The sequence below is a fragment of the Podarcis muralis genome, chromosome 3 (genome assembly GCF_964188315.1).
Source record: "Podarcis muralis chromosome 3, rPodMur119.hap1.1, whole genome shotgun sequence".
In the NCBI taxonomy this organism is placed as follows: domain Eukaryota; kingdom Metazoa; phylum Chordata; class Lepidosauria; order Squamata; family Lacertidae; genus Podarcis; species Podarcis muralis.
The window spans coordinates 45,378,980-45,396,198 of record NC_135657.1 but is presented as its reverse complement, the minus strand read 5'-3'; the positions used below and the strand labels follow the sequence as shown (position 1 = coordinate 45,396,198).

Genomic DNA, 17,219 nt, shown 5'->3' with positions numbered 1-17,219 from the left:
AGTAGATTGAATGGGGAGTTCCCAGGCGTTCTGGACTTCTGTCTGGTAAACAAGTAGACAGGAAGGATGCAGGTAAACAAATCTTCCAATTTCAAATCAGACATCAAATTCGCACTGGGATTTCCCCAACAAGGTATGTTGCTGTGAGAATGTGGAAGGGCCGCCTCTTTATTATTATGACTACTAGTTGTTGGTAGACCAATTAAGCTGGTAGCTTTTATTGCTCTGAGGAAACATTGCTATACCATAGTCATCCATAATTTTGTGAACTTGCAACATAAACCCTCTTAGTTCTCCCTGTTTCCTTTCACCTTACAACTTTTGCACACATTGCCTTCCCTCCTAGTAATTTTGTGATCTATATTGTCAGTTAAGAGAATTCTCGCTGGATTGTTACAATGAGAATTTTTTTTATTTGAGCTGGCTGTGTTGTGAGATTTATTTTTTTTAAAAAAATGCCTGGATTTGAGCTTTTGTTTTAAGTTTTTCCTATCTTATTAATTTTGAATGAAGATTGTATTTTTAATTCAGGTTTTTCTAATTGAAAACAATGAAGCAAACATGATAAGCAACTTAAAACTGGTTTCATGGACAGAAAACAACCAAATAAGTATACTTACTTGAAGATTTTTTTTTTTTTTTTTGCAAGGGAATCATCAGACTTGCCACTTACATGCAAAAAAAAGAGCATATTGTTCCAGAGTCCCTATGGAGTCATATTTCTTATAAACATAGTAATAAATAAAAGTATACCAATTTTCCTGTTTCAGCAGGCTTTTGGAAAATCTAATTTGCTGAGGTAGTTTTTCTGTTATCATACTCTCCCAAATATATGAATATCAGGAGGCCAAAGGAGCAGGGTTTGTGTCTTTCCACAGCTTAGCTGTTCTGAATTTTTTAAGGATCTGTTAAAAGTGCAGAAATAATGGCCCAGCTTATTTTTATGTAAACATTTCAGTATAAATAAGGAGATGTAGGAAAGAACCTGGTTTCTTCAAGGCTCTTGTCTGTAATGAATTGAAGTCATGGGTAAAGTATTACTGAAACACATTTAAGTGACAGATAAAAATAACTGTGTATTAAGTACTTGCATTCAGATTGCAACTTGCTTCTGCTTTGTTCCAAGGCATTTGCCGAGGAGCTGCATGAAAGGGTCCGGAAAGAATTTTGGGCTTACTCTGAGGGTGAACAGCTGGAATTTTCAGACCTGCGTAGGATCAGATATGAGGGGATTCGTCCTGCCCCTGGGTATCCCTGTCAACCTGACCACCTGGAAAAACTCACCATGTGGAGACTTGCAAACATTGAGGAGGCAACAGGTACTTTAGCTGGCGTCTGATTTTAAACTTACTTTTTTTGTTTTTAAATAACCTTTTTTGTTTTCTCTTTTTTGGCCTTCCAGCACCTCCCTAAGTCTCCTCATTCCCTGGGTCCTTCCCAAGCAATCTGATACTCTTTGTTACCTTGCCTGTCTTTACTCCATCCTCTTTTGGTTCTGGGAGACCAGGGGGGAGGTGTGATGAGAATTAACTTCTACACTACCACCTTGCTCATACTCAGGTGAGGGAACATTAAATAAAACATGGAACCAAGGAAGTAAACTCAAGCCCAACATTCAGGAGCGACCCAGCATTTATTAAAACTGTTGCAATAGGACAGCCTTGCCAACCCACTGCTCTGCTGCTAGTTAGAAGGACTCTCACCTGGATTACAAACAGGTGGTGTAGAAGCGAATTCTTACCACAGAAGAAACCTGGTTGCAGCAGGACGGGGACCTCCTGGCAGCTTCAGCAACCTGCCTTATCTCTGCCTCTTGACCCCTTCCTCTCCAGCCTCTGCTTCTGCCTCTGATTCTGGACTGCTCTCTGCCACGGACTCTCCCTCCTCACTAAACCCTGTTAGCTCTTCAGCGTCCGACACCTCCTCCTCCCACCCTTCTCCCTCTTCTCCTTCTGACCACTCATTGTCATCCCACCACCAATCCCCTGGCTCTGAGCCTTCTTCCCTTTGGGGGGGGTTCCCCCAACCGGTGCCTCCCACCACTCCTCTGCATCCAGCCAGTCCATGACAATAGCTCATTCATTGAAAATACTTTTTTTTTAATCAGTAAGGTATAACCAAATAATGCTGTACAAGAATGCTGTGGGGCAGCCTCCTCCATCCTGCTGCCTCCCAGCTGTTTTGTACTACAACTCCATCAACCCCCAGCCAACAGGCCACTGATCCATGGCCCTTAAATTGGGTTATTAGCATAAGTACCTATTTCCAAAGCAGTACCTCTTTAAGTGCTTGAAATAATTCACGTTAATTATCTTGTTAACCCTCAGGTGAGGCACGCCAGTGTCGTAACATCCATATTATACATTGGGTAACATGGGGTAGCGCTGTAGCTTGCCATACTGTAAGTTCCTCACTGAGGTGGGATTTGAATCAAAGCACATCACACAGCTCATTCTCCAGCCACAACACACTCTTCTAAATAATAAGCCACAAATGTTTTCCATTGACCCTTACAGGTATTCAGCTGACAGAATCCTTAGCCATGCTGCCTGCTTCAGCAGTGTCAGGTCTCTACTTTTCCAACCCTGAATCCAAGTATTTTGCTGTTGGGAAAATATTGAAAGATCAGGTAAGGCCTGAGCACCTCTAGCAGTTGTTTGACATCCTTTCTTGCCTTCCCAGTACTATATATTTCAATCTGATAAGGGCCATTTCTTTTAAATGTGGTGGATGCTGTAAAAACCACAAACTTTTTGAAAATAGTTCTTAGATTGTAAACAAGATCTTTCTGACATGAACTCCCTTAGACCTTTTGTGTCTTTAAAGATTTCTATCCCAAAAGAAGTATCACAAACACTTTTTTTTTAAAAAAAGGCCCACACTCTCCAGCTCCTTAGCAGAAAAGGCTTTCAGGGAAACTTACATAAGATGAATAAAAAAACCCAAGATTGTTCAACTGATGGGCTGGGACTGTCTAAAAGACATGGCAATCTAAAAGGCATACTATGGCCTAAAAAAGGGGGATGAGAAGGAAAGAAGAAACTCTCAAAATTACATAACAATACTTATAAATACCATCTGGAATAGAAACAGTTCAGGGCATGGTGGAGCCAAGTGGATTTGGTCTCTTGGCAAAGCTGATGAGTTGCCCTGTATTCCATTTCAGCCTCTGCAGACACGCATTAAGCAGGACTGCAGTCACACCAACTAGCCCTGGACCTGTTGTTTCACTGGAATGAACCAACAAACACATTTAAAGGGCCATAGATTGTTTAATGAGCCAAGGGCCTGGTTACAGAGAAACATTTTTTTTTCTGGCGCCTAAAGATATGTAATGAAGGCGCCAGGGAAGCCTCCCTGGGGAGAGCATTCTACAGACGGAAAGCCGCTACAGAAAAGGCCATTCTTGTGCTGCCACCCTCCGCGGAGAGACCTCTCATGGAGGAGGCACACAGAGAAGGGCCTCAGATGATGATTGCAGAGTCCAAGTCAGTTTATTTGGGGAAAAGCAGATACATTGGGATCATTTTTTTAATGTCCAATTTGGATCTGCAATTTTTGACATTCTAATTTGAACATTTTGTGTTTGATGCAGTAGTTTGGAAGTTCTTTGTTGTTTGCCTAGTTTTTTGTCTTATTTTGTGTGTTTTATACTTTATATGTAGAAATGCATTTTTTTAAAAAATAAAAAAGGATGCAAGTGTAGAGAGCAGAGGTGGTGAGACTTAATTTCTCAGATACTTTGATTGCACAGAGAAGTTGAAGTCTCAGCTCTTAAAATGTTAAATTATCCCTCTCTTGGTTCATTCTGCAGGTTGAAGATTATGCCTTAAGGAAAAAGATGCCTGTGGCAGACGTGGAAAAATGGCTGGGGCCCATTCTTGGATATGATCCAGAATAACTGTATGTGCGTTGAGGGTGGGGCTTTTGTCTTGAAAGATACAAATGAGAAGAAAAGGCAAAGCTTAGGACTCACGCACAAGAAACAGGTACCATATGGAGGCAACCACCTCATCCCCGCCCCCAACAAGCCACAGTGTCTGCCACAGCAAAAGCTAAAAAAATCTTGGCAATGGAGTAAATCTTTTAGTTTTGGTCACCATAGAAAGTCAGTTAAAATGGCCAACATGTGGTGACCATTTAATGTATAGATACAGGTTCGCATGTATCATGTTTCTAATTAAAAGGTCCTCCCACTTGATTTTTGGGGCCCGATGTAAAAGAGATGAATATATACATGAAATGCTCCTGACTTGCTAAGATGTTGGGGCTTTTAATCAGAAAAGTTTAGTATTTAAATGTGCTGTTAGAGGAGCACTAATGAAACACTACACAGAGCCCATTACACATAATTATCTCCCTGTGCGAATATTGTTACTGGGTTGAGCGCAGCCATTATTATTTATTTGTAGCCATAAAAAATTATGTTAAGACAAATATTTGCACTGATATGTTCCACTGCCCAGGAATATGAATATAATCACAGGACACTGATCTTTGATTGGACTGTGTGTATATATAATGGCAAATAGAGTCAGAAATCTGACAGAGATTGTAAGTGCCTTGATTCTGATTTCCACAGTAATTTCTCTTTTCAGCCTTTGTCTTTCTAAATAAGCTTGCCCGATTGTTCACTGTAGCTCAACTATTCTAGTAGACTCAGGAAAATCATGTAATTCTTTGAATTTTTAAATTTCTACTTATATTCACAGGTAGTTAAGCTTTCTGTTCTGTTACTACTAGGGAAAGTCTCTTTGCCTGTATTTTTTGTTATATACCAACATTTGCCACAGTCTTTAGGTGTTTACTTCTTAAAGGTGTTTACTTCTCTAAGTCTTTAGGTGTTTACTTCTTAAAGTGTGGCACCACACTAGCTTACCCGCTGCCATAATAAGGTCGGTCGCTTGAAATCTCCACTGAAATTCCCCACCCAATTGCATTTTTGAAGACCTGTGCGATTCTTTGAATTTCCCCAGTTTGAGAGATTAGACTTCCACAATAGAATTTTATGCATTTTATCTTGTAGCATGAGAATAGCACTCTTATTCAAAGCATAAATATCATTTATAAACAGGTTTTGATAGGTTCTGCTCGGGGCCTCAATAAAGTGAAAGTAAACAGTTTACATTTCTTAAGCTACAAAGAAGCGTCTAATTTTGTTATACTTGACAAGATCCTGTCCCAGGACCAATAGATTAGAGCTGACTCCAGAAAACAAGGTAAAAAACAGGACTAAGTTTGACATTCTTGAAAGGTCAAATGTATCCTTTCAAGAACAGTTGAAATGTGATGGACAATTCTTAACAGGTTGTTCTTGATGAGTGGACATATGGATATGTCCCCAATGGTTCAGACTGCCAGTCAGTGTGTGATGTGCTGAGTTGAAATAAGTGTATTCAGTACTGCTTGAGGAAAAGTTGTTTGAGTACCCTGGTTCCATTATCCAAGTATCATGGAAGCTGCTGCAGCATGGCTTCTTCCCATACTCCTTGAATAACTTAGATAGCCCCAGGGCTTTTAGCCTTTCGGGTGCTACTGCATTAAAACTTCTGTTGTGTCTGACCATTGGTCATACTGTTTGGGATAGATGGGAGTTGCAATCCAACAACATCTGGAGGACTAGGATGTTCCTCACCACTGCACTAGAGCATTGCCCCTGTTTCCATGCTGGAATGGAAAGCTGCGTTACTGTGATTCCCCTCCCTCCAATGATCTTGGACTTCTGATTTTACCCAAAGCAACTTGGGTAAAATCAAAATGCAGCAGCTGATCCCCTTTACGAAATCCTTGCCTATAACATGACTGAGAGTCAGATAAGGCTATCAGGAGGGCAGTTTCCACAGAGGAAACAGAAATATATCTCGGGGTAGATTTCTTTTGACTACAGAAGGACAAGTTCACAAAAGGATCAATGTTATACTGGCTGCATAGATAAGACAGTGACCTGGTTTGCACGCCGGTGTCACATTAAGCCAAAACATGGCTTAGCGCAAATACACAGGCTTCCAAAGAAGAGAATTTAGCCATTTTTCTTGTCCTCAGTAGTCCTACAACTGCACTGAGCTACACCATCGTTTACCTGAGTGTGTCAGGGGATCATAGTTTTGATCTCCTGGACCAATCACTAGCCATAAACTATTAAGACAAACCTGGATTTGGACAACATGCCAAACCATGACTTAGTTCAATGGAGCAGCAGAATGGCAGAGAAGTAAGCCACAATGATCTAATCTAATGCTTGTGTGTTCACACTAAGCCATAGTCTGGCTCTTTGACATGTGAACCAGGCCTGTGAATGGAAAATCTGCTGCTTGCTTCCTGGAAGTTTGTTTTTCAGTTACCTAGTCCAGCAAAGCTGCCTTTCGGTGTTGATGCATCTGCAATGCAACTTGCTTAGCAGCTGATGTCAATAAAAACAAGAACTTTGATTATTAAGCTGCCAAACAATAGAGCAGATTCAGAGCATTGTGAAGCGCAGCAGGAAATATGAAAATGGATGTTTAAATAGTCAAAGCTTGTGTGCGTGCTTTATGTAACGGTACATTATTCTGACTTTCATAATGTTTTGTATTATAAATGCATATTGAGTTTCAAAAGTTTGCCATTAAATTTTGATTCAGTCAAAGATAGCCTTGTCCATTTTTGTTTCTCTTTTATTAAATGAATGTAAGTAGAGCCACAATCTTCAGGGATAAGATGAAAGAAAAAGCAACAGGAGTTATTTATGATGGATGGAGGTGGGGGTGGCTGGAATTCCAGCCTCACCTTCCAAAAGAAACTGTATCATTGCCAGCCATTGCTTCTAATCAACCCATGGAGCCTCTGGCTGTGAGCTCCCTTTGGTCTTAGGCCTGCCAGAGTTTCCCACTCTGACTCAGGGGCATCTTCCAAGAGGTGAGTACTGTAATCTTTGGGTGAATGGTGGTATGATTCTTTTTTATTGTTGTTGTTAATACCGTAGTGTTACTCCAAACTTCCATCCAAATGCCTTTAGCATCAGGGTCAGCATCAGCAAGGGGCTATCCTTATCCTTGCTCCTTTGGCTCTTTAGGTCCCCTTCTAGATCTCAAGAATCTTCAATAGTTCGAAAACCCTTCTGTTAAATCTGTATCCATCTATAAAACCAGCTATGCCAGTTTGGAGTCTTGTGTTCTCAATAAGGAGGCCAGTGACTTACATGGTGTCTGTGATGATCCATGTTTTCTTCTTATGCATATACAGTGGTACCTCGGGTTAAGAACTTAATTCATTCTGCAGGTCCGTTCTTAACCTGAAGCACCACTTTAGCTAATGAGGCCTCCCGCTGTTGCTGCGCCGCCGGAGCATTATTTCTGTTCTCATCCCGAAGCAAAGTTCTTAACCCGAAGTACTATTTCTGGGTTAGCGGAGTCTGCAACCTGAAGCGTCTGTAACCTGAAGCGTCTGTAACCCGATGTACCACTGTAGACAATGTTGTACTGTAACCCAGCCAAATGATCTGACTTTGAACTATCATGGGACATTTTCATTTCCTGTTTCCTTTTGCTAGAGAAAAGGCTGCATCCCTTGTCCTTTCAATACGTATTTCCATCACCGACCAATGCAACGCTCCAACTTCGCCCACCCCTTCCACCAGAAAGTATTGTGCATTGGTTGTGCAAGGTAAAGGTAAAGGACCCTTGGACAGTTAAGTCCAGTCAAATTGCGACTATGGGGTTGCGGCACTCATCTCGCTTTCAGGCCAAGGGAGCCGGCGTTTGTCCACAGACATCTTTCCGGGTCATGTGGCCAGCATGACTAAGCCGCTTATGGCGCAACGGAACACCGAAACCAGAGCAGTGCACAGAAACACCGTTTACCTTCCTGCCAGAGCAGTACCTATTTATCTACTTGCACTGGCGTGCTTTCGAACTGCTAGGTTGGCAGGAGCTGGGACTGAGCAACGGGAGCTCACCCCATCAAGGGAATTCGAACCGCCAACCTTCCGATCTGCAAGCCCAAGAGGCTCAGTGGGTTAGACCACAGCGCCACACGCGTCCCTATTGGTTGTGCACACAAGAACTGGCATTTGGCAGAGTCTTCCACTTCCTGTTTTCCTAAGTACAGTTGCATCTACCAAGTCATGCATATGCTGGACTACACAGAGACCTCAAGGAAAAATAGCAGGTTGCTTACATGTAACTGATGTTCTTTGAGAGATCACCTATGGAGTCGCACAACCTGAATTTGCTTCTGTAGACAGATATTTTGAGATCTTTTATCCAGAGTCATTGCACATGAAGATTGCACAGTAACTTCAGTTACCTGAATTATTTTGAGGAATTAGCAAGGACCACCGATGTGGGTTTGAAGAAAAAATGCTTATTTACGGAACTAAAATTTGAATGTGTAATTGCTTTGTGGTTTGAGTAAGCAAATGCTTGGAACAGCTTGGGTGAGGATCCATAAAGATTTTAGAAAGTGGTTTCTTGGGGACAAACCATAAAGGACTTAGAAGGTGGTTTAAAGTAAGGTTACCTGAGGAAAAATATGTAATTATATTGAGGCAGAGCCAAGAGGAAAGTTTACTTCAAGACAAAAATTTGTAGACGTAGAGCGGTACAATTTCCTCACCACTGTACGACTTAGCATTTTCAGGGAGCAAAGGTAAGGATCGTGAGCCCATCAAGACAGCATGCCATATTTAGCTCATGGCAGTTGATAAATTGATCAGGTGGTGAGTTAGGTATTCGCATATATCTCAACCCCATGAGAAACAAGTAGTCTCATTCTGATGAGGGCAGCCAGGGTACACCCAGGTTTGCTTTCTCTGTTGCCCTTGGAAAGAATCTGCACTCATGGGAGTTGTGGCGCCTGTAGGGCATTCAAGGGCATTCACAGAGTGCCAGCTGAAGTGAGTCCTTTGGTAACAGTGTGGCTGCAAAGATTACCACAAAGCATCACTTAGCGGTTTTACCTTCCCACATTTGCCTCTTCCCTATGTCACTTTAATTTGGGCACTAATAAAGAGTATTACAGGGTTTTGCCCTTGCAAGTCTACCACTAGCTCCTTCCTGCTGACCTTGGCTAACCCTGTTCCCTAGGGAAGCACATGTGCCTGGCAAGTGGCATTAATGTCCTACTTCCTGGGGATCCGGAGGTTCCCAGAAATCGCATCGTTCCAGCTGCTTTCGCCCACTTCCTTGATCATCCTGCTAGCTGGTTGCCACTGCAGCCTCCCACTCCTCTGGAGTCTTCCCTGGCGCTCTCTTTTCACATGCTTGCTGGCTTGTGAATGCTTTATGCCATTAAGCTGAATTTCAGTGTGTCTTGTACAAACCTCTGCAGTGGTCTGTCGGTGTTTATCTCCCTGCGAATTAAACCAAAATTCCTCTCCGTGTGTGCTTTAATACAGGAAATGATTCATTTCAGCAGACACCATGTGCAGTATCTGTTGGATACTGCATTGCTAATGCTGAAGTTTGTTTTGAGCTGCAAAGTACCGGTACTTGAGCCTAATCCTGCTATTCAGTTGTGGGGTTTTTTTGAGAAAGCATGAACCTGATCTAGTCGACACCCTTTATGCACTTATGTGTCAGTTGTGACCTTGCGAGAAAATCCATCAGCTATTTAGGGGGGGGGAGGCTGGTTGGCAGCAAGCACTGAGATAGATGTCTCATTGATCACGGGGCTCATTTAACAAACTGCGCTTCAGATACATGTTGGTACAAATTGTACTCTAGTTATTATAAATTATGCTGGCTTTTTACTAGCACTTTTCAGGACTGCTTGTGCTAAGTGGTTTGGAATTCAGGATGTAACTTGTCTCAAAGGTCTAGTTTTGAATTAGGTGGTCTGGACTGCCTCAGACTACAAGTTGAGATGCACATAATTCAATGCACTTCTTCTTTAAAAAGAAATCCTCCAGATGCTATAGGGGCTCTGTATGATAACCTTTCTCCCTGACTAATTTCTTTTGTTATCTGTGGGAACTCGCTTGCTTGTTGGGAGGATTATTGACTCATATAACCCCCCCAACCTGCAGTCTGAACTGGTAGAGCCCAGGTACAGCTTTACTGGTTTAATGAGAACTAATCCTAAAGTGGCAAGCTTTTAAATCCTATAAACGTCTTTGCAACCATTATTCTGTTCTAGATGGGTTTAGTTCCATCATAGGCCAAATGGAGTACCCCCCACCCCATATTTCTCACAGTAGAGGATTGTTGTCAGAAACATTGGCTTTGCGTTTGGATAACCTGCATAAAAGATCATAGCTCCAAAAGGCACTTGTCCAAGCCTCATACATCCAAGGGCTAAGACTAACTTAACCACTCTCTTTGCCCTTAGGTCAAAGTTACAATATTGTTGCACGTCATCCCAAACTCTGAGCTGTATGAGATTTCAGGGGTTCCAAGTGCTTACCCAGGGTTCATGTTTCCTTCAGAATGAGGCATGGCAAAGACTGCGGTGTCTTTATCATTTATGGTTTATATATACAACCTGAGCGGCTTTACAGCATTAACACCCCAAGAGGGTCTTGCATCCCCCCGAGACGCAACCTTGGAGTCAAGCAGAAATCAAACATCGCTCTATCTTCCCAGCTTGTTGCTTTGCTTCAAGCTCACATCACTCCCAAAACACTATGCTTTCTGCTTTCTTTCTAATTACCCGCGAGAAGGGGCCCCACCCATTTGCTATCTCATACAGAGCCCCTCCTTTGTTCCCTTAATGACCCATTACCTCACTAGGAAGCTAGCCTGGCTATTCCAAGAATTAGAAGAAAACCCAGGCATTCAGCCTAGCCCTCCCCAAAAGCTGATAACAATATCAGGAAAGCGACAGGGGTTTGGGCTGCAATCCTATACAAACCTACCCATCTTGTTTAATATTGATATGAAGACTTATATGAAGAGTTGTGGAGGTATCATCAATATGCAGTCTGCCTGTCTGTCCCTCCCTCTCTCTGTTTCATTGCTATCAAGAGATGCAGTTCAAATCTTTAACAAGTGGTTACAGGCAGTAATGGGCTTAATGTGGGCCAATAAATTGAAATTGAATCCAGGGCAAGATGGATCTGTTGTATGTGAACAATTATCATATATAGGAATTGGTAAAACTCCCTGTTCTAGACAGGATTTCACTCCCCTTGGAGGAGCAAGTGAATAGTTGGGTATTCCTGAAACCATCATGGTCACTAGAGGCTCAGGTAGACTTGGTGGCTAGGAGTTCCCATGTGTGGCTTTGGCTGATGCACCAACTATGGCTTTTCCTGGATGGGGATAGCCTGGCTACTGTTACCCATTCCCAGGTAACCTACAGGTTAGACTATTGGGATGCGCTCTATGTGGGGTTGCATTTGAAGACATTCCACAGCTAGTGCAAAATGCAGCAGCAAGTGTAGTATTTGAAACACCTGCAAATGACAGAGGTTGCCCCATTGGTTGTTTGTATCAGTAGTCAACACAATGGATTGAGTAGTCTACAGCTGTCAGTATTGGGCAAATTGGCATTAGCATGCCATTCTTCTTAGCCAAGTAATGCCTAATAAAAAGGAAGAGATGGGGCCAAAGCAGAGCTTGAACTCTGACATGCAAGGAGTGAAAGCTTCCCTCCTGAGACTAATAGTACCAGTGGTGGTCATCAGGACTATGGCAGAGGAAAGTCTTAACTCCTGTCCTGCCTGCTGCAATCCCAATCTTGCTTGGGCTCTGCCACAGTCATTCCTTCAATGCAACTGACATCACATCTAGTTTGATTCTTTTGCCTCCATGGTGCCGCTGAACATCACATCTACAGTTCTGTGTAATGATAGCCAAAAGATGAAGCACATATAAATATCTCCCCCCTTGTTCTTAACCCTTTTCCTGGCAGAAAATACCACCCTATCATGTCTGCCGCAGATGTAATTTTTCCGCTAATGGCTTGATGCAATCTTTTCAAAGCATCCAAGAAAAATTAAGAGTAATCACCTCACAAAACCTAGCAGCACAGCTATTGATTTGGGCTGCAGCCTGATTGATGAAGGTGTAGCAGCCTCCTGATTCAACACATAAGAAGTATTTCAGCATAAAGGGAGTGGCTTTTCTTTCTGAACGCAAACACAACAGCCAGACTTTCAAGCTTGCATATTGTCGTTTTTCTGCTAACTATTTCCTGGATTCTAAGCAAAAGCCATCCAATTAGAAAGTCATAGAATTTTCCATTTTTTTTATTAAAAAAAAAAAAGCTTTTGAGTTTGGGGGTATTGTCATGACGTTCCATGATTTACATAATAGTTCATCGCTAGCTCTGTTGCAATTATGCACACTTCTTATTTCCCATTAGTGGTGAGATTTCCCCCCCAAATCATCTTTATGTATTAGGCTGGCACTGCACATTACACAGTCAGGTCACACTTCCCAGCCTCCAGCAGCCTCTTCTCCAATGCAAAGTCATACTGGAAGAGAATTATTTTCAGGGCGGAAATGGCTGGTGGTACTTAAGACCCGTCCTGTAGCCACCACTTCCCCCTGCTACTCTTCCCATGACCCAACCCCAGTTGTTTTTCCACCAGTTGTGGGTATAGCTCCTGCATATCTCCAAATAATTGGGATAAATTTCTGCTTTGGGGGTTGGGGGGAAAATGCAATGCTATTCTCCTTCCAATGGTGAATTTTAGAATTCACAATACTCTAATGTGTATTATAACCACTTTGTATAAGACTAGTTAATAGAATTTAGAGTGCTTTCCCCAGCAAGGTAGCTCAAAAAGTCATGTGACAGGTTATCTGAAGTGCTTTTTACATATGAATGCAGCAGAAAATCTATGCAACAGTGGCAGCAAATAACTTGTGACAGAATTCTATGTTTCTGTGTGGAGTCCTTCCCAAGATTTGGTCTCGAAATCTTAGCTCATTTCACTTTTTCTGAAACACGCATATGCCCACTTCAAAATGTTGCATTCAGTCCATCAGGGAGGAAAATTAGAATTCTAGCCCCAGGCAGATTTTGACATCTGATGCTCTCCTTTGCCTTGAAGAAGTCATTCTGCTTTTCATTCTATTTCCCCAGCTGTTTCATACTAATCAAACTTTGCCCATTTGTGTTTAGATCACACCCCACTCTAGTCCACTTTGTGGAACGTGAAAATGCTTCACAAAAGATGTGCCCTTCACCTATTTTATTTCCTTCACCCCTTTAATATTGAGAATAGCTAATATTTCCCCAGCCTCTCTTGGATTTTCTATGTAGCTAGTAATACCTACCAATCTCTTGTCTGGTGCAAGGTGTGTCAGAAAACAGCTGTATGCATAAATTGGCATAAGTCACATGTGATTCTGTCCCCCCCCCCATGAAGAACAAACTTGCTTTGTTGCATTATGCTAGACATTTTAAACATTGAGATGTTACACTTTCTTATTTAAGTGACTAGAAAACCTTATAATTTAATGGTCTCTAGAGACTGAAGCCGTGGCAAAAATCAGATTTTTATGGTGTAATGTCAAGTCAACATATGTTAATAAGAGTATAATTAGCTTAGCACTCCTACTGAATGTTAAATGCATCAAATGCAAAATGAGCACCTGTGAAGAGGAAAAAATGCATTTATGCCACTGAGACATTCAATAGTACTGTCTTGGGTTTTAACCTCTTGTGAGAAGGCCTATGTTGAAATTTTCTGTATATGAAAGGGCTAAGCAACAGCATGAAGAGGGCTGAACTGTCACTACAGGGAAATCAATAAAGCCAGATAAATAAAAGTCAGTGAACTGTATTTACTGGCAGAGTGCAGTAAACATTCTAACAGGTTCGATTGTGTATTTCCCTTGACAAAATTGTAGCAGTATTTCACACATCATGTTACATTTATGAATAAAATGCAAGAGTCTATTAATATGAATTATTTAAAACCGATTGCCCAATTAGATATTGTTACCAAGGAGCTCAGTTCACGTGGAACGCTGCAGATCCCCTGGAACCATGTGCCTTTTCTAAGTGTGTTCTGTGCAATGAGCACAGGGCCACTGTAAGGCACCAGAAAAGCGACGTTGGTGTAAGCTGTCTATTGTAACACTGCAGTGGTTGTGCGTGCGACTAAATCTTCACATGGACTACCATATAAGTACACGTCTCATAGGCCCCAGAACCTTTGCCATATAACAACATCTAATGCAAGTGGGCACCCTTAGACAACCATTAGTTTGTACAGAAGGTTTTCCTGTGGAAGTACCTTCCACTGATAATGTATTCCCTGAGCAAATACCTCCACCTTTCCCGCAGTGGACATGCCAGTCACCTGAAAGCATGCTCCAATGGGCTCAGGAGCATGATGCATGCCACCATGTAGTGGAAAAACTGTATTGCAATACCTGCTTACACTCCCCTGCATCTTCTGTCAATGGATTTCATTTCTGTCCAGTGCTGTCCTTAATGAGCTCTCTATTTGTGGGCATATACTTATGCCCACAAGGAACTTATTACCTGTAACTGGACACCTTATAGATCTCCAAACCATTCAGCTTTTTGGAATCATCCAGGAAACTGCTCACCAACTTTGTGGGTTCCTGCAGGAGCAAGACTTCTTCAACCTTCATAGATCCCCTTTCCTTACCTCCTCTTCCCATCTCCCTGAATATCAGTGGTGTTTGTTATTTTCCTTGAATTAGTCCGGACTAAAGGAAATGTCGGGTTTTTTGGAACTTTATCTGAATTGTTTTAAGGAATCAAGTGTGAGAGCTCGACTTGGCTCGAGAACCATCTTATCCTCACTGGATCTGTTTGGTGTTCTTCAAGAAAGCAGGGGCAATATGCAAGCTGTCTCTGTTTATCTAAAAAGGAACGATCACCTGCTTTTTGAATCATTGCCAGAAAACCCAGACCCAGCTGCAACTGTGCTACTGCAGGACACGGTTAAGCTCAGGAGATCGCTTGCCTTTGCCCTCCCTTCTTTAGGACAGGTATGGTAATTATTAGCATCTTACTTCTGTCTCCTATCTTCCCCTGTACTTGATTTTATACAATATTAAAATTTGAAAGCCTTGTTAAGCCTCATTCAGTTCACCAGAGAAAGCTAAGGTATTATATTGTTTTTATTTTGAGCTCTATGCATAAATATAAATTTAAGAAGGATGCGTCAACATGCTTCAAATACCTTTGATATTATTCTGCTGAATAATATACTGAATAATAGCTGGCTGGAAGAGCATTTCATAATTAATTTTTCAAAATCAAGGTTATGAAGCATGGATATTTTTTTAATGTATAGTGAAAATCAATTGCCCTAAAGTGTATTGCTTTTGCATGCTATACACTTCATGTGCATAGATAATACAATATATAAGTATTTACATGCTCTGTTGGGATTTTGTATCTTTTCACTATATCCTGGTGTGTGTTGAAAACCACAGACAAAACAACTTCAAGTCAGAAAGGAACTCTGGTTAATTAGGGCGATTTGTTTTCCACTGAGGTGTGAACAAAATTCTACTGAGTCTGATTGTCTGAAAGACCCTAATTCCATTTAAATTAGAGATAATCAATGGAAAGTATCATTCAGCAGGGAAAAACCCAATCTATTTTGGTTGACAAGGTAATTACTGAGGTTATATAATCCCCATCTTCCATTAAATTGTGTTTCTTTTTTCCTGTTGGGTATAATCCTCATTGATTTTCCTGCTTTTTCCGCTTTGGAGCTAGAATTTGTTGTAGCTCTGTTCATTACTATACAAGTATACAGGAGTGTAAAACCATCCTCAGTAAAGTACTGTACAATGCGATTTCTGCCCAGTACAAAAAGTGGATTATGTAAGCAGTAGCCGTAGTAATGTATGCCTGTAGAAAACATCAACAATTGTAATCTGACATACAGCTCTTCTTAGTAGGTCATCAAGTGGGAATGTGATATATTTGCTGTATAGTATCTATGGCCAAGACTCAGGACAGAGTTATGCACTTCAGACTCATTGGTTAGCTGTAATTCACATATTTGTACACCGGATTGTACCAACAAATATTGCCTAGCAAATGTAGCACATTTCCATTTGCTACCCTATTAAGAAGCACTGTTGTCTCAAACAAAAACTGGTACTAGTTTTTGTGCGCATGTAGCAATAATATTTTAATTGGTAGCCCCATCAGCATATAAAATACTAGTGCAGCAAATAAAGTAGGACAGGCATAGGCAAACTCTGGCCCTCCAGATGTTTTGAGACTACAGTTCCCATCATCCCTGACCACTGGTCCTGTTAGCTAGGGATGATGGGAATTGTAGTTCCAAAACATCTGGAGGGCTGGAGTTTGCCTATGCCTGAGGTAGAAGTACCATGGAATCTGTATTTGTGTGCTTATAATGGTATAAAAGGGATGCGGGTGGCGCTGTGGGTTAAACCACAGAGCCTAGGGCTTGCCGATCAGAAGGTGGTGCTTTGAATCCCCACGACGGGGTGAACTCCTGTTGCTCAGTCCCAGCTTCTGCCAACCTAGCAGTTCTCAAGCACATCAAAGTGCAAGTAGATAAATAGGTACCGCTCCGGTGAGAAGGTAAACGGTGTTTCCGTGCGCTGCTCTGGTTCGCCAGAAGCGGCTTAGTTATACTGGCCACATGACCCGGAAGCTGTACGCCGGCTCCCTCGGCCAGTAAAGCGAGATGAGCGCGACAACCCCAGAGTCGTCTATGACTGGACTTAATGGTCAGGGGTCCCTTAATGGTATAAAAGCAACAACAATTTATATAATTCATTTCAAATTGTTTCATACAAATTATCTCAATAATTTTCAGTGCACCTTGTAAACGTCAGTATTCCCATGTATGTATCTCTGTTTGGGCATTATCCTGAGGTATTAAAATGGTATCATGTTGGTGCTGTTTTTGGAACCCACTAATTACTGAAGTCATAAACTTTTGTATAGCTTGTGAAATATACATTTCTCATTCAATAGCATCTTAACCAAGATAGACAAGATAGACTAGTCAGTGTTTCCCAACCTTGGGCCTCCAGCTGTTTTTGAACTACAATTCCCATCATCCCTGACCACTGGTCTTGCTAGCTAGGGATGATGGGAGTTGTAGTCCAAAAACAGCTGGAGGCCCAAGGTTGGGAAACACTGGACTAGATGATCCTTGGGCCCCTTCCAACTCTACAATTCTGTGATTCCAAGCACACTCACCTGAGAAACCCAGGTTAACTTTGGGTGAGTAGCACTCACGGGTGACTGTCTGAAATATCTAGCAAGAATCACCCAGTGTCAATCTAGAATGAGTTTGAGAAGAAGCTGGTTGCTTG

At 41.8% G+C, this 17,219-nt stretch overlaps 1 protein-coding gene across 5 annotated transcripts in view; it reads left to right on the top strand.

Moving 5' to 3' along the window:
- MTR (5-methyltetrahydrofolate-homocysteine methyltransferase) overlaps positions 1 to 6,629 on the top strand; it is a 72,550-nt gene extending 65,921 nt beyond the window's left edge. For all 5 annotated transcript variants that reach the window (XM_028724099.2, XM_028724097.2, XM_028724100.2 and 2 more), the window contains 3 exons: positions 1,127 to 1,319; positions 2,517 to 2,629; positions 3,815 to 6,629. In XM_028724099.2, coding sequence (XP_028579932.2) covers positions 1,127 to 1,319; positions 2,517 to 2,629; positions 3,815 to 3,901 — 393 coding nt within the window. In that variant the 3' untranslated portion in view covers positions 3,902 to 6,629. The remainder of the gene's footprint in view (positions 1 to 1,126; positions 1,320 to 2,516; positions 2,630 to 3,814) is intronic.
- The last annotated feature ends 10,590 nt before the right edge of the window (positions 6,630 to 17,219 follow it).